Genomic DNA, 21,973 nt, shown 5'->3' with positions numbered 1-21,973 from the left:
TTAAAAGACTTGTATAGCTACCTATCTCAGGAATAACTGGGCAGCTCAGTGCAGAGGAAAAGGTTTTAAAAGATCCTTTTTTATGTGGATAATACAACCATGTTATTGTTGAAATTTTTATAAAATACAACTTTTATTGAAAGTTTGTTTCAAGTAATATATTCAGATAATATAACTATGTCAACAAAGTCACAGTGATAATTTGAGTTACTGATACTGCTTTTCATGCTACTTATTCATAAATATCTACAATTCTGATTTGATGGTGGTATAACTATTTAGAAATGTGTTATGACTGATTACTAGGTAGATTGGTTTTTATTTGTTTTTTCCACTTCAATTTATATATATGTAACATAGCAGATAATACTGAAGTGTCATAGTTGTTGAAATCTCATGAATTATATAGACATACAACTGAATTTTACTCTGTCCCAAAGGTGCTTTTTTTTCAGGAGGCAACTGGACTTTCTAGTTTTTTTATTTGAAGTCGTTTCACTTCTCATCCAAGAAGCTTCTTCAGCTCTAACAGGATAGTGGGGAATGGAAGGATTTATATTCCTTGCAGACAGCTGATCATTTGCATCCTTTTAGAGGGTCGTTGAAGCATCTGGTGGTTTATCTGTGTCCTCAGGGTCATCTGAGTAGTGCTTCTGGTTCCTGTCATCTGCAATTTTTCCTCTGGAAATCCATTTCTACTCCTACACCATTCAAAGGTTGTTCATTTGGGAATGAACATTTGGGAACCAGCCCCATGGCTGTGTGCTCCTCTGAGCTCCTTGTGAAAGGCTGCAGAGCCACATTTTAACTCCTTTACAAGAGTCTGGGAGAGTGGGGGCCTGTCTTACCTCAGAGGGAAGAATATTACACAGGTGAGGGAAATAGTGGAAAAGACGCTCTTCCTAGATCCTACCAATTGGAATTCTTTAACTTACTGGGTCTACGACATGCTTTCCATCTCTGACCCAGTGAAACAGGACAATATAATGGGACAAAGATGGTTCTATAGGCAGCCTGGCCCTAAGGGATGTAGGATTTTTAGGACATAACACCTTGAAATGCATCCAGAAGTAAACTAGCACCCAATGCAAATTCACAGAGCAAAAATATTACATATGCTCTTCTTTGCTCATGTGGTCACATTCTGCAACTAAAGCTAAAGCTTCCAGATACTTTTCAAAAGTAGCACCATGTACACTGTATGCACAATTATTAGGCAAGTGAGTATTTTGACTGTATCATAATTTTTATGCATATTTTTCACCTCCAAGCTGTATAAACTTGAATGCTTAGTGGATATAAGCATATCAGGTGTGGCATTAGGCACCCTCTAGATTAGCTAAAATATACTCAAATTTAAGCCCGAACTGTTGGAAATGTAGTCAAAAGCAAGATACTTTCTACCATACATGGTGGTTATGCCCCGAAATGAGAAAATACTGGAAGAAAATACACAGGTGTATGGGAGAAGTGGTGCAATTGGATTGAGAACAGAAAAATAAAAAACAGACAGAAAAGACAGAGAATCAAAATGTATAATAAAAATGTATAGGATGCATTTGAATAGGAATGTTATGCTATGTAAATGGTCACAGATATGCTTAAGATGTAAATAAGATTTGCTTATTTGTAAAAACTCAATAAAAATAATAAAAAAGCGTATTAGGTAATGTGTTTTTTGTGTAATGAGGGAGGGTGTGGCCTAAAAAGATCAACACTCTATATCAAGGTGTGCATAATTATTAGGCAGTTTTTTCCCTCAGGCAAAATAGGCCAAAAAATAGATTTAACTGAGACTGAAAAGTCTAAAATTGTAAAAAGTCTTTCAAAGGAATGCAGCACTCTTGAAATTGGTAAGATATTCGGCCTGATCACAGAACCATCAAATGTTTTGTTGCAAATAGTCAACAGGGTCAGAAGAAGTGTGTTGAGAAAAAAAGATGCACATTAACTGCCAAAGATTTAAGAAGAGTCAAATGCAATCTACATGGAGTGCCCAGAAGTACAAAGTATTCAGTGGTCAGAGACATGGCCAAGGTAAGGAAGGCTGAAACCCAACCACCACTGAACAAGACATGTAAGTTGAAACGGCAACAGCCAAGAAATATATATGAAGGCAGATTTTTCAAAGGTTTTATGGACTGATGAGGTGAGAGTGTTCGATGGACCAGATGGTTGGGCCTGTTACTGGATCAGTAATGGGCACAGAGCTCCACTTCAACTCAAACTCCAGCAAGGTGGAGGTAGAGTATCCTTTGAAGATGGACTCAAAATCAACTCCCAAACCTACTGCCAGGTTTACTTTCTTCAAGCAGTGGTATAGGAACAAGTCTGCATCTTTCAAGAAGACCCTGATTTTTATGGAGGACAATACTCCCATCACATTCATTGAAGTACTCCACTGCGTGGGTAAAGGCCTTAAAGATGAAAGAATAATGACATGGTCCCCTTCCTCACCTGACCTATACCCTATTGAGAACTTGTGGGCCCTTCTTAAACAGGAGAGTTATGGTGAAAGAAAACAGTACATCTCTTTGAACAGTGTCTGGGAGGTTGTGGTTGCTGCTGCACAAAGGTTGAGGTTGTGGTTGCTGCTGCACAAAAAGTTTGTCTTCAACAGATCAAGAAACTGACAGACTCCATGAATACAAGGCTTATGACTGTTACTGAAACAGTCATAAGCCAATATAACAGTTGGCTATATTGGACACTGATATTTTTTATGAACTGTCAGAAATGTTTATTTGTACATTTCAAATTGTTCATTTATTCTCACTTTAACAGATGCAAATAAATGAGTGAGATGGGCAAATTTTCATTTTTCATTTAGTTGCATAATAATTCTGCACACTAATAGTTGCCCAATAATTGTGCACACATAGATATTCTCGTAAGAAAGCCATAATCTCACTTTTACTTTCTTAAATATTCATTTGAGATTTGAGGTTTATTAACATTTTGGATTGACTGAGAGCACTGTAGTTGTTCAATAATAAAATTAATCCTCCAAAATACAACTTGCCTAATAACTGTGCACAGAGTATACAGTGCATTGCAATAATCCATACAGGAGATGACCAAGTCATTAGTGCCTGAATGGAGTTTCCCTATCCAGGAAAGAGTGTAACTGACACATAACATGAATTATTGGTGTTTCTATCCCATTGAAATCAAGATTGTTAGTTGTTTACAATACAATTTAAAACAATCTAGGTAAAAGCAATAGTTCAACTTTCGGATAATTAGGGCAAAGAATTTAAAAATTACATTTTCAAATTATGTAAATCCTGGGTTTAGAAAACTTAGAAGTCTGCTGACTCCGACAAGACCTGTGTTTAACTCATAGAATCATTTATTGCAATGTCCTTCCTGTTGAAGTCTACTTCAGCTTCAACCGCAATAATACAAGAGCAAACAATAGATTTAAACTTAATGTTAACCGCTTCAATCTTGATTGCAGAAAATATGACTTCTGTAACAGAGTTATTAACACTTGGAACAGGCTACCTGACGCTATGGTCTCTTCTCAAAATCCCAAAAGCTTTAACCAAAAACTGTCTACTATTGACCTCACCCCATTCCTAAGAGGACTATAAGCGGCATGCATAAGAGCACAAAAGTGCCTACCGTTCCTGTCCTATTATTTCCTTTCATTATATCAAATTAATATAGTTATTGCATACTTTTGCTCATATTTATGCTTATATGATATGTAGTTATTTTATGTTGATGTTTGTGTATACTGTTGTGACAAAATAAATAAATAAAAATAAAAAAGTGAAATTACAAAGATAAAACATCAGAGTTATTTACTAATTGTAGATCAGTGAGTTGCATTCTGCAGTTCAGCATTAGACACTTTAAATAAACCCTCCTTTTTCTCCTAATGAATTGCTGTAACAATCTCTGTAGGTTTGGTTATATGTAATATGAGCCAGATGGAATCAGTCTATTGTGCTATATTGTGTACATTTGTTGAAATATCATTACATCCCATTACTGTCGCTTCCAGTATTATTGCTATTATTGGTTCATTTAATATTATTAGTGTTATTATTCTTTCCCTACTTACTTTATATAATACTTTGCTCAACTCATGGTGGAGAACATACCTAATTGTCGTGTCTCCTATTTTCCCTTAATAACAGTCCTGGGAGGGAGTTGGTAGACTGACTATACCAGAGATGGGATTCAAATCCTGGCGCTACTGATTCGCTATCAGTAGCGCGCAGCGCTTCTGCGCATGTTCAGAGCGTTTCTGATGACATCTGGGTGGGTGGACAGAGCCTCTCACCACTACCAGTTCTTCTGAACTGGGGCGAACCGGTAGAAATCCACCCCTGGACTGTACATATGTCTTCAATGTGTACATGGGTTTTATGTAGTGTTTTTGTTACTATCAGTATCATACCATAATTTGTCCATGTTCATATGATGCCATTTTTTCTGATACCATAGATCAGTGTTTCTCAACTTTGACAACTTTTAAATGTGGACTTCAGTTGCCAGAATTCTTCAGCCCAAATAAATTTCAGAATTCTGCAGCCAGCATATTTTAAAATTTCTAAGGTTGAGAAACACTGTCATAGGCTTTATTAATTGAAGTTTATAGGATGTAGCATTGTGCTGCTAATTCAGTATAAGAACCAAGGTAGGATATTTTTTCTTTCCTCAATTCAATCCTTTTCATCTGAAATCTGCATCAGGTTAGATGACTTTTCATTTAAAAGTGAATGTGTATTACTTCAAATAAGTACAGAACGCTATTTCTTATCTGTTGGAGTCTCTAGCTGTAACTTTTAAGCTAATTGAACATAAATTTCACTTGTTTTAAAGGCTTCTATCTCAAGATCAGTACCTATGCCACTGTCAAATATTTCAGTGCCAAAATCAACAATCTCACGTGTGCCGTATAATGTAGAAGGAATAAGTCCTGAATTAGAAAAAGTGTTCATCAGAGATAACAGTGGAAAGGAGGAAATATCGAAGGTAAGGGAATGCTTTGAGTGGCTATTATAAAAGACATGTTCTAGGAATGTTATTTATTCATTTAGTTTTATTTTTCTAATCATATATTCCAATCACATCTGACAAGACATTTTATGTAAACTCAATAATGAGATTAAAACAATGTAAACTATGCATGTATTCAGGAACAACCACCATACATTTAGTCTCCATGACAGACAGCAGACCCCAAGGACCAGCTGAAGCAACTAGATCTTAATTACTTTATGGAAAGTTCAAGGACAACCTGATGCATTGACCTAACTTAAAAGCTAATTTTACATGAAGACTCTAGATAGTTTGCATATCCGTATGTGTAAAATGACTAATAAAAGAAATTGTATTTTGTTACTTTTAAATATATTGATGATTATAGAGCAATCCAATCAATAGTACTAAATGTATAAAAATTTTTTAAAAAAAATGAAATTGAATGAAATAATTCTTATGGATATATTCATGGATAAACCAAGAATTTTAAGTGCCAAAATGCTTCTAAATTTGGGTTCAGTTTATCCGTGGATGGACTTACTTGCATGTATACACACACACATACTTTTAAAAAAGTACTTATATTTCCTTTCAACGTAAGACTATCTGCAAATAAGCAGACCTTCAAATTTTTAACCAAAATATTATGAAAAATGTGGGATGGCTTATCCATGGGTGGGCTTATACAGAGGTATAAATGGTAGACTGTTAAGAATCTTATGAGGCAATTCTATTCATTGTTTTAAATTTTCTTTTTTGAGAAAATACGTTACAGAACATGGTTACTGTGTTATAATGTCTGACAAAATTAAAGGGTGATTGTTCGTTGTTCAAAAGTAGTATCTGATAAAAGTCATGTTTATAATAGTTTGTTGCTGGATGTTTAAAGCCGTTTAAACATCACTTCTATTATGATCTAGTTGCTTTGTTTCTTGGGCAAAACCATATATCCTTCCTAACTTGTGCAGCACCTCTTGTGCACACCCATATACCATTTCCTGTCTGCGATCCTGCATCCACCCCTCCCATACATGGCAACAGCCATTTACCTGTCTGCTGGCCTTGGCCTTGCAACTTCCTGCTGGCTTTCTCACTAACTTTCTGCAAGCTTCCCACAAGCAAAATAATTGGAGAAGATGATAGAATTCTAAATAGTAAGGGAGGGAAGGACATGATGACAAATGAGGGAGGGAGGGAGGAAGCGTGGAAAAAAAGGAGGAACAGTTTGGTTAGGAAGCAAGAAAGGAAGGAAACAAGGCAGATTTCTCATGCTACCTGCTAGGAGGAGATTGATACAGGTAGTCTTTGACTTAACAACAGTTCATTTAGTGACTATTCAAAGTTACAATGGCACTGAAAATAGTGACTCATGGTCATTTTTCACACTTATGACTATTGCAGCATCCCAATGGTTGCAGTGTTCAAGAGTATTTTTGCGACCATTTGACAAGCAGAGTCAATGGAGAACCCAGATTCATTAACAACCATGTTACTAATCAAACAACTGCAGTGATTGGCAACAAATGTTGCAAAATGGGGCAGATTTACTTAACAAATTTTTCACTTAACAACATAAATTTATGGTTGTAAGTTTAGGACTACCTGTGGTTGCTTCAGCTCCCACTGCTTTTTTGCCCAGAATAGATGGTTTTCTTATTGTTTGAAGTCAGACAGATAAGATCCTGAAAAACAGGAAAGAGTTTGAATATCTTCATATGGTGACAAATATGCCAGAAAATTGCTTTGAAGAAAACGGGGAGATCATGAATTCTATTCCTGCTTTAGACATGAAGTTATCCTTGTGACTTTGGGTTAGTCACTCTCAGCCCTGGGAAGGAAACGCTTCTGAAATCTGCCAAAAATACTGAAAGGACTTGTCGCCAGAAATCAAGATCACGTGAAGTGTTAATACCATTTTATAATGCTTTGATAAAACTACACTTGGAATATTGCATTCTGTTTTGGTCACCATTATATAAAAAAAGATGTTGAGACTCTAGAAAGAGTACATAGAAGAGCAGCAAAAATAATTAGAAGATTGGAAACTAAAATTTATGAAGAACTGTTGCAGGAATTGGATATGTCTAGTTTAATGAAAAGAATGGCTAGGGGTAACATGATAGTGTTTCAATATCTTAGAGGTTACTACAAAGAAGGGGGGTGGGTATCAACCTATTCTCCAAAGCACCTGAAGGCAGCACAAGAAGCCATGGATGGAAACTCATCAAGGAAAGAACCAACCTAAAACTAAGGAGAAATTTCCGAACAGTGAGAACAATTAATCAGCAGAACGACTTGCCTCCAGAAGTTGTGGGTATGCCAACACTTGATGTTTTCAAGAAGAGATTAGACAACTCTTTTTCCAGAGTGGTATAGGGTTTCCTATCTGAGCAGGGAGATGGACTAGAAGACCTACAAAGTCCCTTCAAGCTTTGTTATTTTGTTATCGTTCGTATGTTCTAACATTGACTTGAAGCTATCCTTTCCCCAAAAAATCCAAAACAAAAGATTGTTTTTACTTTGCCTGATTTAAACTTAATAACTTATGCACAACAAAGTTCGTCTTCTGCATAATTCTTACATAATTTTATGAAATAGAGCTTTATATCTTTTACTTCTGCTCCAGCATGTTTGTCTTGTTAAGACATTTAAATAAAGTGGAAAAATATAGAAAGGTATTGAATACTGTTTTAGAAAAGAAAATTAACACATATGAAGCACACACAGTTAAGTAGCCCATAAACTTTCATAAAATTTTATTTGAAATTAAAAAGATAATTATGATATAATTAATACATTATAAGTCAATGATTTATAAAACTGAGGGGGGAAAGCTTTTATAAATGTGTGGGTTATTGTGTTGGTTTATGCTGTAAGGTAAGGTCCAGTTGCAATGTATGGCTGTGAAAGTTGGACCATAAGGAAGGCTGAGCGCCAAAGAATTGAGGCCTTTGAACTCTGGTGCTGGAGAAGACTCCTGTGAGTCCCTTGGACTGCAAGGTGATCAAACCGGTCAGTCCTAGAGGAGATCAACCCTGACTGCTCTTTAGAAGGCCAGATTCTCAAGATGAAACTCAAATACTTTGGCCACCTAATGAGAGAGGAAGGACTCACTGGAGAAAAACTTAATGATGGGAAGATTGAGGGCAAAAGAAGAAAGGGATAACAATGCGGTGGTTGGATGTAGTCACTGAAGCAGTCAGTGTCAGCTTAAATGGACTGTGGGGATGGTAGATGATAGGAAGGCGTGGAGGAATGTTATTCATGGGGTCGCGATGGGTTGGGCATGACTTTGTGATTAACAACGGCAAACGAATGTATGTATTGCACAACTATAATAAACTACAGCATTTGTTTCTGGATTTTTAATTATAATATATATGCTATTATAAGTGGCAATCCCTTAATTTGACAGCAACTAGGGATGCTTTGGCAAAGATTGATGAAAAAATGATATTGCTGGTGGTGGGAAAGGGATGAAGTCCATCACTACTATGAGAATAAAGGATCTAGTACGGGGGGGGGGGGAACCATGTAGACCTTTTGTTGTGGTGGCAGTAGTGATTTTGGAGCATTGGCTGACATAGGGGAAAAAAATAAAAAATTGTCTTGCAAATATTATTTAGTTTACAGAACACAAAGCTGATATATGCATATGTTTAGCTGTTTGAAAATTGTGAAGAAAAATATGCCAAGTGGAAAGAAAGATGTAAGTCATAAAAATTTAGCAAACAGCATCTAGAATCTTGCTTAGAAATATGCTCTTTAAATAAATCCTGTTTTTTTTAAAAGAAATTAAATCATTTTAATTTTATGGCTACAATCACATTTTATATGTGATATAGGCAGTCTTTGCATAATAATGATAATTGGGCCCAGAAGCTGCATTGGTAAGCAGTAGTATAAAGCACAGTGGTCATGTGATCACATTGACTTATGACAGCAGTTGCGGCAATCTAAATTGCTGTTGTTACGCAAATCCTATGTGATCACAGTGTCCCATAATCAGATGATTGCTATTGCAATCTCTTGCCAGCTTCCCAGTTGACTTTGTTGGAAACCTGCAGTGAAGTGAAATGATGATCTTGTGAATACAGGAACGTTTTACAGTTGCAACTGTGAAGATCTGTCATGAATCCTCATTCAGTGCCATTGTCATTCCAAATAGCTACTGAATGAATGGGTCATTTAGTGAGGACTGCCTAGAACAGCTTTACAGGAAAGGGTAGGGAAGAATATATTGTTTAGTAACTACAGCAGTACCCTGAAGCCATCAGTGTTTATTAGCAGAAGCATTTTTCATGGAAATGAAAGACAAGGGAAAAACTGAATTTTCTTTTCTTAATAATAGTCATATAAACCACCATATAGGAATACTTAATTTGTGCAGGATAAATTAGTTTGTAAAAAGAACTGCTATTATCTACTGTATTTTGTAATAATATATAACATATTATAATACAATATAAATAATAAATATAATATAATACACATAATAAATATAACAATAGAATAGAATAGAATATTGGAATTATAGGTTTGTTGTATCATCTCACATTATACACTATGAAAAATATTTCGGTTCTTTTATCACTGTTAGAAGTTTATTTTAAGCTTCTTTCCTGCTTTTTAATGGCATTTTTGCTATTAGTATAGTAACAAAGTTGTTTCATTACTGTTTAAACTGCCAGACAATTGGTTTGGTACAGATACGAAACTTAAATAAGCCCTGACCTATTTTTAAGAATATGACCTTCAAATTAAAGCAACTGATTTTATTCTCCTTTGTAGCCCTGTGAATTGATGCATGGCACAGCACCGGGCACACTGGACCACTGAGTCACTTGCTTCTTTTGTAGGAAAATGTGTTCTCTGCCCTTTTTCTAGGTATGGCATGAAGGACATTGAAAGAGGGCAGGTCAAATTGCCTATGGAAGGATAAATTATTACAATGCATGTTAAGAATGGTATTTCTATTATAGCCCTTGGATATTCCTGATGGTCGGAGAGCACCCCTACCTGCTCACTATCGTAGCAGCAGCACAAGAAGCATTGATACACAAACACCTTCAGTCCAGGAACGCAGTAGCAGCTGTAGCAGCCATTCTCCATGCATTTCTCCTATTTGTCGTCCTGAATCTCAGGATGGGAGCCCTTGTTCTACAGAAGACGTGCTTTATGACCGTGATAAAGGTGAGAATCTTAGTGTTAGCATTTACTGTAATGCACGCTCACTGTGCATCTGTGCGCTAAAATCATTTTTTTGGTTGTTGTCATCATCCTGGTGGTGTGAACACAGATTGCTCATTGATTATTATTTTTTGCTTGTTTATTTATTTCCTCTCTTGCTTGTGAAGTTTTACAAACATCTTCCATAAATGTCAGAAAAGAACAAAGCGGTCTTAACTCTTTTTAATGAATACTAGAGTAAGAAGTTAAGAGAAAGTGCACCGTTCCATATAACAGAATGTGAATCATTGGTCAAAGAAGTTAAATCACTTCATGATTATGTTACTTTTAAATAATGAAACAAATTAAACTAGAAATACAACATCATTTTTCCAATTCAGTGTGTAAAGATTTTGACTTTGGAATGAGTTCTGCTGATGAGCGAATCATGGCTCTGTTTCATTGTCTGTATTTAACAGTGCAATCTTCTATATGTCTACTCAGAAGTAAGCCCCATTGAGGTCAGTGGAACTTATTCCCAGGTAAGTAAGTACAGGGTTGCAGCCTTAAAGCTAATGGTTCCTTTTAATTAAATGAAGATGTTCTCAGCACAGTTGGTGCTTTTGTGCAGTGTGCAGTTCTAGGCACATTCATGGATTGATGAGGAATACAGTATTCCACATGCTTTAAATTATAGCTTTTTATTTTTCTAAATAAAAGTTTCTAGACCTCAGTGACTGCAAAGATAATTTTAGAAGCATGTAATTATTTATTTTGCAATTATATAAATCTCCAACATGTTGAGGGTAAGGATGGTTTGGGTTTTGTTTAGAAACCCTTTGCATTATTCCTTATGTAGAAGAAGCAGAATACATTTAATAAAACAGATACGTGTATTTAAGTATTAATTTATATTCTTTATTTGTTTATTGGAGCTCAAGGTGCCTTATGTTACTTTGCTGAGGATCTCCTGTCCAGGCATTGACCCATTCACTTTCAAGATGAATTGTGTGTCTTCCTAGTTTGTCTTCTAGCCATCTATTTGAACTTATTTTGTTGAATTTATAAAGGCTACATATGCCAGTTTGCCTTATAATTATTTCAAAATATGATTATATAGTTTCTTGGATCATTTTGAGGAATCTTAATTATGAAATGGTTAAATAATTAAAAAAATCCTGATATAAATTTAAATACAGGCAAATGAGTTAAAAGAAATAGATGGAATGAATGACTGTCCTTGATTTTTATTTGTTTTCTCATTCTTAAAAATCTTACATTTTCTTTTTCTTTACAGTTCTTTATATGCGCTGGTTTCTGTGTTTTTTCCCTTTTAACAAAAAAACATCTTGAATTCTGCCTTTAAGATTTTTCATTTTCACTTACGTATTACATACATTTTTTCATTTCCTTTTCTCTTTCCTTTGCCTTCAGTCCCATTTGAAATCATCTTACCCATATTTTATCTGTTCTTGTATTTGTTCTTCCTTAGCCCCACACATGGTCCTGTTCATATTGCAGTTTTAGTTGAATGGGTTTGTTCAGTGATGTCAACATGGTACTTTTTTCCCCCTTACATTTATTTATTCTTCGATTTCAGAACAATTTAGAGAGCATCATAGGTTAGTTTTCTTATGAATAAATGTAACCACAGTGAGCAGTATATTAAGATATATTAGAAAAGATGTAAAGATATAACATGCTATAAAGTATATTGTAGAAATAAAACTGAAAGTATTTTATCAATAATACTTGATTAGCATTTTACATGCTGCTATTCTTGCTGTTACTATAATCTTATAGCAGCGGATTTTTAATAAATGGTTGGGGCAGTCTATGGCTTATACATAGATGTTACCAGATTACTAACCATAAAATGGCTGAAATTAATGGAAATTTGTAGTTCAGCTGTAAAGGGATGATGAAAGCAAATTCAGATTGCCCATTTCAGTCTGATATAGGATATAATGAGCTCTTGTTTTCTTACCGATAAACTACATGAGTATTACTTTAAAATATATCTTACAAACTGATTTTCAGTTTGCTTACCTGATTTCTTTGTCTTATGCTGCTCGTAATAAAACATTTTATAATTATAACATTTATTTTAAATAAAATGTTCAGTTAATAGACACCTTTATATTTTCCTCATATTCCTGATGAGTCTTTTAGATAATGTTACTTTTCTTTTCAGCAGATACCTTAAATTTCAGTTTATTTTCAAAGGAGAGCTTATATAGGGTAGGCACAATAAAGAGTTTGCCATACTTCTAAGCTGTTGAAAATATATTTTTACTATTCTATTCCATTGTTACAATTGTAATTGTGCTATATTGTACATTTAAATGAATCTGATAATTACCATATTTTTCAGAGTATAAGAAACACTTCCCCCCCAAAAAAAGAGGGTGAAAATTTGGCTGCGTCATATGCACCAAATGTAGCCCCTCTGCCGGCCCATACCCTTTGGCCTCTGCCTTCTAGCAATGTACCTTCTTGTAGCAAACAGCAAGCAGCCGTTTCAGCTTCAGCACAGCCTGATTAGCACAAGCAGCTGATTATTGGTTGGAGGACCTCCTGACCCTCAGCTGTTTCAGGCTGCAGGGATTGCCATTGCCTGTTGTTGCGCAGGCCTTCTCTGTTTGCTGCAAGGAGGCAACTTGCTAGGAGGCAATTTTTTTTTCTTGTGCTAATCAGGCTGTGCTGAAAATGAAACTAAAGCAGGCTATTTGTTGCAAGGAGGCAGATTGCTGGGAGGTAGGGGAAGAGGCAGAGGCAGAGTTTTTTTCTTTCCTCCCCAAAAAAGATAGGAGCGTCTTATAATCCGGAGCATCTTATACTCCGAAAAATACGGTATATTCATTTTATGCATGATAGCCTATTAGCTGTTCTTTCTGGAAGACGTAGTGATGTTTATATAAATTAGTATGTCTAATTTAAATTGCCACAATAATCATACTGTATATTTAATGAGCATAAATACATATATATGTCTTCAGAATTGCATATGATTTAAAACATTTCATTGTAATGTTACTGAGCTTGACCAGAAATTTTGGAGCTAATTTTAGCTAATCCAATTAATGCATTTTGCTTTGTTTTTTAAAATGAAATTATTTCATATTGCTAAGATGATGCCCTATAACTGTTCTAAATAAACCATTAAGTGACCTTTAAAAGCTCTTTAACAAACTGGGCATTTCATTAATTGGCAATAAATACATTTAAGAATAGATTGTGTGGATAATGGTTATCAAATTAATAATCAGTTCTAAAATAGTGTAGCAGGAGGTAGAATTGGGCTGTATCTAACATTATGTAAGCAAAGAGACAATTATCTGCCATTTGATGTGCTCAAATCTGCTCTAATCACATCCTCAACATTTCTAGACCAAAGGAAATAAAGACAGTCTATCTATTGTAGAAGGTGATTTTATTGGTCAAATGTTTTGGCAATCATTGTGATAATTGCAAATTTGCTGTCTTAGGAAAGATAATGTGCTTATGTGACATGTAATATTGCTTGTTCCCCTGGTGTAAGCTTACGTTTGGATAAAACTAGCATTATAATTGAATTACATAGAGTATATATTTCAATTGAACTACACAAATGAACTTTTGAGTATATCTCTGGAATAAAAAACAGTTAAAAGGATTTTTAATTAGAGAGAAAAAGCCTTGAGATAGCACTTTTCTATTCTACGCTACCAGTGAGATTTCTTTGGTATCACATTTTTGTGATAACTTGCTGCTGTTTTGAGTAACAGGGGTGGCAATTATAATTATTGCCAAATATACTTGTCAGCATCAATTTTCTCCATTTTTCTGCTCTCGGGTAGAGGTAACCAAATTTCTATTATGGGTCTATCTAACCACAAGAGGCTGAGTCTCTCTCTTCAACTTTTATATTTGATGATCTTCCATTAAACCTAGTTTATTAACTTCATCTACTAGTTTTGGAATGAGGTATTTTCAAGTTTAAATATCTTATGTTAAGAAGGCATATAAAATTATCCAGATTCTGAACTCTATGTTCTTTATCATAAGCCTTGTTTGCAGCCCAATTTTCATTATACTTTTCAACAGAAAATCAGCTTTAGGCTGGAACTTACTGGGTTTGTGAATAAAAAATGTTAATAATTGATCAAGTGTAGGGAGAGCTAACCTGCTGGCCAGACACAGACCTGCTTTACATTTCTAAAGCATCTTTTCTTTTCATTGGAAGGCTGCACTTTAACCACAGGATCCCTTGCCACCCTTTGCACCAGATCAGCTATTTACTTTACATTTCTATGAAGAGCTGCTTAAATAGGTTGAAATTTTCAAAAGAAAGTGAACATAAAGTTTGTAAAGGAAACCCATGGTCTACTTTGGAGTGGGAGAATGATCTTGCCTGGCAGGGAATGGAGAAAATGTCAATGGCACCTGTTGTGTGTGTGGGGAAAGGGAGGGGAGAAAGACCCCAGCCTGCAGTGTGATTAGAAGCAGTTTTATTGCATTAAAAGTGCCAGCTCCGCAGGGGGCCAGTGATTAGAATGCAGTTTCGTCTGTCCCCCCTTTTGCTATTAACAGCCTGTGGGTGTACTTTTGAGACCTTGTGGTACAAAGAGAAGGGCTGGTTTTCGGCCTATACTGTTTAAATTGTAAAATAGAACTTCATTTTTGGTAAGTAAATCTCTCATCCTTTTAATGTTACTGATGAGCCATCTGTTTAGTATGCCTAGTTTCAAATTAATGAAGGCTCTTATTCTGCAGGTCTTTCAGTATTCGGTTGATAAAACTAGTATTATATGAAAAAACTACATTTAATGTGCTTCAAGGAGAATTTGAACACAGAACATGTAAAAGAAGAAGGATGAAATGATTTATTACCTAAACTTTAAAAACTGACAGATAGAGAAATATTTTTCTAAAGTTATTAAGACAAGCATCTGGTAGATGTTAGTTGAATAATTCAATTAATTATTTAGATACAGAAAATACTGAAGATCCTAGTGGATAAAAAAATATTTTTGTTTGTTTTTTTATTGATTTGTTGTTTAAGAAGATTTGTTCTAAAAGTCAGGGCAGAAGATACTTTAGAAGAAGAAATAAGAGAAATTGCATTTAACTTTTCAAAAACAGTAAATGAGCACATTTTTAAAGTTTTCAGTTACAGCTAGTGGGGGGACTGATACAAGAACATTTGGCTTGCCTTTTTATGAAATTGTTGTAATATTCAGTAAGCATCTTTCCATAGAACTGAAAATACCATCTAGCAGAGATAGCATTTGAAATAATTGGTATACATCAGTGATGGCTAACCCTTTTGGCACTGAGTGCCCAAAGTGCACGCATGCACACCCATAATGCAATGCGTGCGTGACATCCACCCTACCTTACATGCATGTGCAACCCCCTGTGTGCGCTGTGCTCTCTCGCTCATGCAAGTGCATCTCCTGCATGTGCCCCACCCTTCCTGCATGTGCGGCAGAGACCCGAAAACCAGCTGGCCAGCGGGAGGTGTGCACACATCCGCAGTGGAGCTGACCTGGGGCAATGGCTCACGTGCCCACAGAGAGGGCTCTGCGTGTCACAGGTTCGCCATCACATGTATACATGATTACTAATTCATCTGTAGAAGGAAACAATGAAAAAAGAAGGCTCTAATAGTTGGAAAACTGTTTATTTTAAATGTTTTATTTTTGAATCATCTTTTGAGCAAGCTCATGGATGATAAAATATGGTCAAATCATTAGATGCAATCCACCAGAGCAATTTTTCATATATCCTATTTTTATTGTTTTATTTTTATAGTTATAAATTACGTATTGTACTTTAGTGCTGTTAAAATTCACTAGTTTCTCTTGTTTTAACATAGATGAAAACTAACCAAAAAAAATAGGTGTAGCATTGTGTCAGGACTAAAAATTGGAGATGCTTATTTTATTCTGTGTTTCAAAGCCCATTTATATAACAGAAGTGTTTATATTATATAAATACAGTAGTTGTGCTTGTTCATAATATTGCATGTATATGACATTATTATGGGCTGTTTGTATTTCAGATGATACGAGCATTGTTTCAATTGTTTTGTATAGTGAGAAGACAATTACTTTAAATTGTCATTAACTACTTACCCTTCTTTACTTAAATTGTACATATTTACTTAATAGCTTCCATTTTTGAAATGCTTGATAAAGAATTTAACTTATTCCAAGATTATAATTCTGCTTTATTTGATCTGTGGTATTCTGGATAATATCTTCCTGTTATTTTCTAATACATGATAGATAACACTTTCAGATAGGCCACAATAAAAAGAAAAAATTCATTTGAAGCAAACCAGTTTTCACAACCAAGTTGTGGAAAAACCATTATATTTGGAAATCAGACTAATCTTTATAAAAATGTTAATCCCTAGTAATACAACTGCTTTAAATTTTCAGACAGTGGGAGTAGCTCACCGTTGCCCAAGTATGCCTCCTCTCCTAAACCCAACAACAGCTACATGTTCAAACGAGAGCCCCCAGAGGGATGCGAACGAGTGAAGGTCTTTGAGGAAGTGTCGTAAGTAATGCCTTTTATATCAGCTGGGATCTGCAAGGAAGGAAAACCAGTTGAACTTTTTTGAGCTGCAGATGAATAATCTACTCCAGCTGATGAAGTTTACCTCCTCTCTTCAAGATACAAATCAGTCTTGCCAGGTTTTTTCAGGAAAGAAGTTGGAAATGTTCCTGTTGGTTTGAAGGGACATAGGGGAGGGACAGAGAACACCCTTGGTCATATGGTCTGTATCTTATGAAAGCACAGCTAAAGGGGAATGTGGAAATATGGAGCTTGTGTAATATTTTTCATTCTGTAAAGGCAACTGCAGTAAGAGTTCTTTTGGCAGTTTTTTAATTGTATTTATTTTTTTAGCTTCTCACTGTATTTGAATCTGTGTTAGGAAAAGAACAATATATGAAACAGTGTGATATCCACATTATCTAAACAGATGGCCTGTTTGGGCAAACTGATGAAGTTATAAGGCATTGTTTGAGCTCAGTAAAAAAATGTTTCCTAGATTTGTTGCCAAAGTTAAAAGAAAGTAGTCTTCCTGGGTAAACCTTTAGAAAACTGAGGAAAGATAAAACTTTGCTGCCCTTTCTTGTGTGTGAATATAATGAATTTTTCTACTCACTTTTTCCATGCACATTATTTATTGCTGTGGATCAGCTAGTTAACTGTCAATATGGAAGATGTTTGCCCATCTGTCAAGTAATTCCATTCTTTTATCATTCTGCATAACAACATATAATACTGTACGTTTGTATCAAATTGTACTGTTCTCAGATTTGTAATTATTCATCTGTTCCATTTTTTATAGGACTCGCCAGCCTGTCTCAACCCCTCTCTTTTCATGTCCTGACAAAAATAAAGTTAATTTCATCCCAACTGGATCAGCTTTCTGTCCTGTAAAACTTTTGGGTCCTTTACTACCTTCTTCTGATCTGACTCTCAAAGGCTGTCCAAACTCTAGTCAAAGCACACCTTTGAGTACTCTGACTGTGGAGCAGCTTTCTTCTCGGGTTACTTTCTCTTCTTTGTTGGATGATACCAGCACAAGGGACTCTTCAGAGATTTTAGTACAACAGTCATCCCAGCAATCTCCACAGCTTTTGCAAGAACTGCAACCTGAAGAACACTCCCCTCCTCAAAACTATGTTGTAATCTAATGCAAAATAGACCATTGGTCTAAAACATAATTGCATGAGTGGCTACTTTTCCAGGGAAAAAAAGCTATTTTTCAGCATCTTTCTATATTTCAAAGCTTTTCTTGGCAGGGATGGAAATGCTCTGATTCAGCATTTTTGTATTGGGGGGAGCAAAATGCTTGCAGAATCTATATATCATTAAGCATTTTAAGTGGAGACTATGCATTTCATAGAATAACCAGAGTAGTACTGTGTCCTGTGTTTTTCTTTTTAAAATTCTACAGTATAAATAAGCTCTGTATCAAACAAAGGTTGCCTGTCTAAATAGAAAATGTCTTGCTGTGTTGTGTTCTATAGAAGATACTGTATTTCAGGATTATGTTTACAATTTATCCAGGTATTTATGTTTTAAACTTCTGTAATACATACAATGCAAAAAAGAAAAAAAAATCCAAAAGAAAAATGGCCACAACAGTTGCACAGTGCCCACTCGAGGGCATAGCTTCAGGTACTTCTCTCGAAGTCTAAACTCAGGTATCTTGGAATGTATGTCATACTAGGATATAAAATATTTTACAGCTAAAAAGCTAAAGAGGGATCATCACTCTTCTGCCTTTTTATTGTTTTATGCATTAATAGTTCCTCATTACATTCCATTTATTTTGAGGAAAATACATTCAGATCCAGAAAACTGTTACTGGTGAAAATGAGGAAAGCCAGCAAATTTGTGATGTATAGCATCACTTCATGTCATTACAAGTAAAACAACTGTTGCATTTCATTTCATTGTGACAATTATGGCATTGAAAAGCTTCAGGTGTTGCACAGTTAATGACTGTTAAGAAGTTCTGAATAAAGTGTTCAGTTATGACACTGTACATAAGCAACATTCCATGATGTGTGAGTGAAAGAAAGAGAGAGAGAGAGAGAGAGAGAGAGAGAGAGAGAGAGAGAGAGATGCCTACAAAGGCAAGAATGCTTTTGATTTCCACAAATTTTCCAGGTTTCGGAGGTTGATAGGAATTTTCTCTCAAGCTTGTGCTGATGAGTTAAGGTTGTGAAATGCTATTGTTACAATATTAAGAGTAATTAATGTTTAGTTTCTCTTTTGGGGTAATACTAACTTCATCGCTAAAAGAGTCTGAATTGTTTTGACAAGCAATGAATGATAAACTGTTTTATCTATAAAATGTGTATATCACACCTGGATTAAGAAAAATCTCTTTAGCAGCATATAACATATTTTAAAAAGCAAAACAAAAAGGTAGGGAAAAAGCAATAGCTGTTAAGTTATATTAATCTATTCAGTCTTTGTAGTATTCCTAGTAAATTTATTTTACATTAGATAGACTGCTGAAGTTTATCTTCAAAATAGCTGCACACCCATGGAGCATCCAGCAGCATTTTTCACTCTGAAACTGCAGAAGCAGTGGTTTTGGAGATAATAATCTGCAATAGAAAGAAGATTCCAAGACAAGAAGCATTTAATATTCCTGTGTCTGTGCTTTTGGCTCTGTGCGAATAGCTTTATGCAAGGTTTGACACTTTTGTTCAGAAACACAAAAGGTTGATATGACTGCAGCTTCTGTATTTATGCCCATTTGATTATTTTTTTTTTGAGGACAACTTGGGACAAGGAGAAAGAATAATAAATAGGCCTCAATGAAGGTACCTAAGAAAAGACATGGAAAATAAGTAGCTGCTACATGTTGTTGTATGGCTTCCTTTGTATTATTACCAAAGAGTTTGGTAAAAAAAACACTGTTAGGGAGGGTAGACCAACGGCATTTGTACAGTTGTATGGCTGTAGAAGCAAGCTGAGTAAAAGTTAAGATTAGTTACTTTCACACAGGGTTTTTTAATCTGTTTTTTTTTTCTCTTGGGAAAAGGCATATATCTATAATCCTACTAAACTCAGGCTTTGGTGAAAGTGCTATATAATTTTTGTGTTAAAGTATAAGGGAAGAACATTGAATTCTGACAAGTGTGCATTTTTTAAAGTTTTACTTTTAAGTGTTAAAGTGCATTTCCACTTTTATTCTTGAGCCATTTCCAAATGTAACAATAGCTTGATTCTTAATGTTAGGGTTTATAAAAAGCTCTGTGAGATTAGATCAAGAATGAATTCTGTGTACAATATTTACAGTGATACTGCTTGTTCTGTTTCATGAGAAACTAAATATTAATTATCACTTGCATTTGTTTTTAGCTTATTCAAAAATTCTGAATAAAATATATTAAAATTAATGCTTTGTGATGTAAATTTTCCAGCAATTACTGATCTCTGGTATATCCTACATTTGTAGAAAATTGTAAGGTACTGTTTCAAGAGTGTTGTGTATAGTTGTCATTTCTAGCCTCTGTGCTGAGCAGTATTCAAATTACCACATAATATTGCCCCCCCCCCAATTGTTTTGTTTTTCAGTAAAAAAGTTCCTGTGTCTATTTAAATGAAATTATTACGAAAACATACACTAAAAATTGTAAAATATAATATGACTGATAACTAGTTAGAAGTTGTAATTGAAACAAAATATATGAGATTGTGAACTTCCCCACTGCAAGCATACATTGTCACATGTTTTTGCTTTTAGTTGAACTTCATGCCTGTTCATGGGAAGAAAATCCATTTGAAATGTAAGGTATTTATCTTCATGTTTATGAAAAAAAGAGTAGTGACACTTAAGATACCTTGTATTTCATAGAATGGATCAAACCACTTTATTTCAGTCATCCACCAGAAAATCATAGAGCAGGTATCGTTAGGTTTTCTAAGTAGTAATCAAATTTTGTCTTTAAATTGTATCTTTATTTAATCAAAACAATTCATTTATTTCTCCCATAAGATAATATGATAGAATACAGTAAATACATAACATTTCTGAAAACATTTGCTTACTTACCCTGGATATGCATGTTGTTTAATTTTTTATAGTTTTAATATAAAGCATACTGATTCAGTGACTGACTTATTTATTTCTTGTTATAAAGACATCCATTTTAATGTGATATGTTAAAAAGTATTCCTATCCTAAAAATGGCAAACGAGTCGAAAGTAACTTTTGTGGCATCTTCTGCAAGTAGTAGTACCAGCTTTGGCAAAATGAATGTACTGAAACATTTCTCCTGCCACTGAAAGATGAAAAGAAGCTCATCTAGAGCAGAGCGTTTTGTGTTCAGGACTACGTGCTTTAAATTTTTTATATCTTAAGATGTTCCATGTATCCAACCATGTTGGGCAATACAAAAAATTGGTTTAGATATCTTCAGAGCCATTTTTGTGCAAGTGCCCATGCATGTAAAAACAGCCAGGTTTGTCATTTACAGAATCCATTCTATTCCTGCTTTCCTTGCTAGGTAAATGCTAAGAGGGTCTTTTGCCCTCCTACCTTCTTGTTAGATGTAATAGGGAGATTGCCTAAGGAACTATTTCCCAAAAAACAACCCAAACTACTAGTCTAAACCCCCCCAACTTTCTATTTTTGTAAAAAATCTAATTTTCATCTCAGCAAATGATAGCTTTTCTACTTCAGGAATTTTATTCATTTATTTCAATCTATATATAGGTAATCTTGGAGTTATAATGATGATTAGGACTATAATTTCTGTTGCTAAACAACATAGTCATTGGGGGAAACATAAGACTGCATCATTTAGCTAGAGCAATTCCTCCACTACCCACTGCTATCATTAACAATCCTACTGTGATTGAGAACCCACTCTGATCCAACCCATTCCTGGTTTGGTCTCTTTTAGCCCCAAGCCTTGGGAAGGCAAAAGGGGGCCATCTTTTAAATTCCCTATCTCTCAGCTATCTTCTCCTCCATCTCTGCCATTTTGGCCAGCCTGCAGAATGGCCCTTCTCAGCAGCAGCAGGGCTAACATAGAGGCCTGGGCCTCAACTTCAGCTCCAGTGCTGCCACTGCAGAGTGCCTCATCAAGTCTCATGCCACAGCCAATCCTGCAGTTAAAGCCCCAGCTGCCCTTAGGCTCCACAAGCCTTGCTGCACCAAGCTGATTTTTACCATCTTCCATTATTTCAAAGCATGAAATCCTGATTACCTGATCCTATGAAGAAAGTTGTTGGACATGCCAGGCATTCTGCCGGAGACTACTCATGCTACAATGCC

General features: G+C 35.2%; 1 protein-coding gene across 1 annotated transcript in view; it reads left to right on the top strand.

The window, feature by feature from the left end:
* Positions 1-20,106, top strand: part of GLCCI1 (glucocorticoid induced 1) — a 43,635-nt gene extending 23,529 nt beyond the window's left edge. The window contains exons 5-8 of the mRNA XM_058180919.1: positions 4,837-4,989; positions 9,981-10,191; positions 16,596-16,716; positions 17,516-20,106. Of these exons, the coding sequence (XP_058036902.1) occupies positions 4,837-4,989; positions 9,981-10,191; positions 16,596-16,716; positions 17,516-17,864 (834 nt within the window). The 3' untranslated portion in view covers positions 17,865-20,106. The remainder of the gene's footprint in view (positions 1-4,836; positions 4,990-9,980; positions 10,192-16,595; positions 16,717-17,515) is intronic.
* Positions 20,107-21,973: the final 1,867 nt, after the last annotated feature.

Source organism: Ahaetulla prasina, chromosome 4 (assembly GCF_028640845.1).
Source record: "Ahaetulla prasina isolate Xishuangbanna chromosome 4, ASM2864084v1, whole genome shotgun sequence".
NCBI lineage: Eukaryota > Metazoa > Chordata > Lepidosauria > Squamata > Colubridae > Ahaetulla > Ahaetulla prasina.
This window is presented reverse-complemented; position numbering and strand designations above follow the sequence as displayed.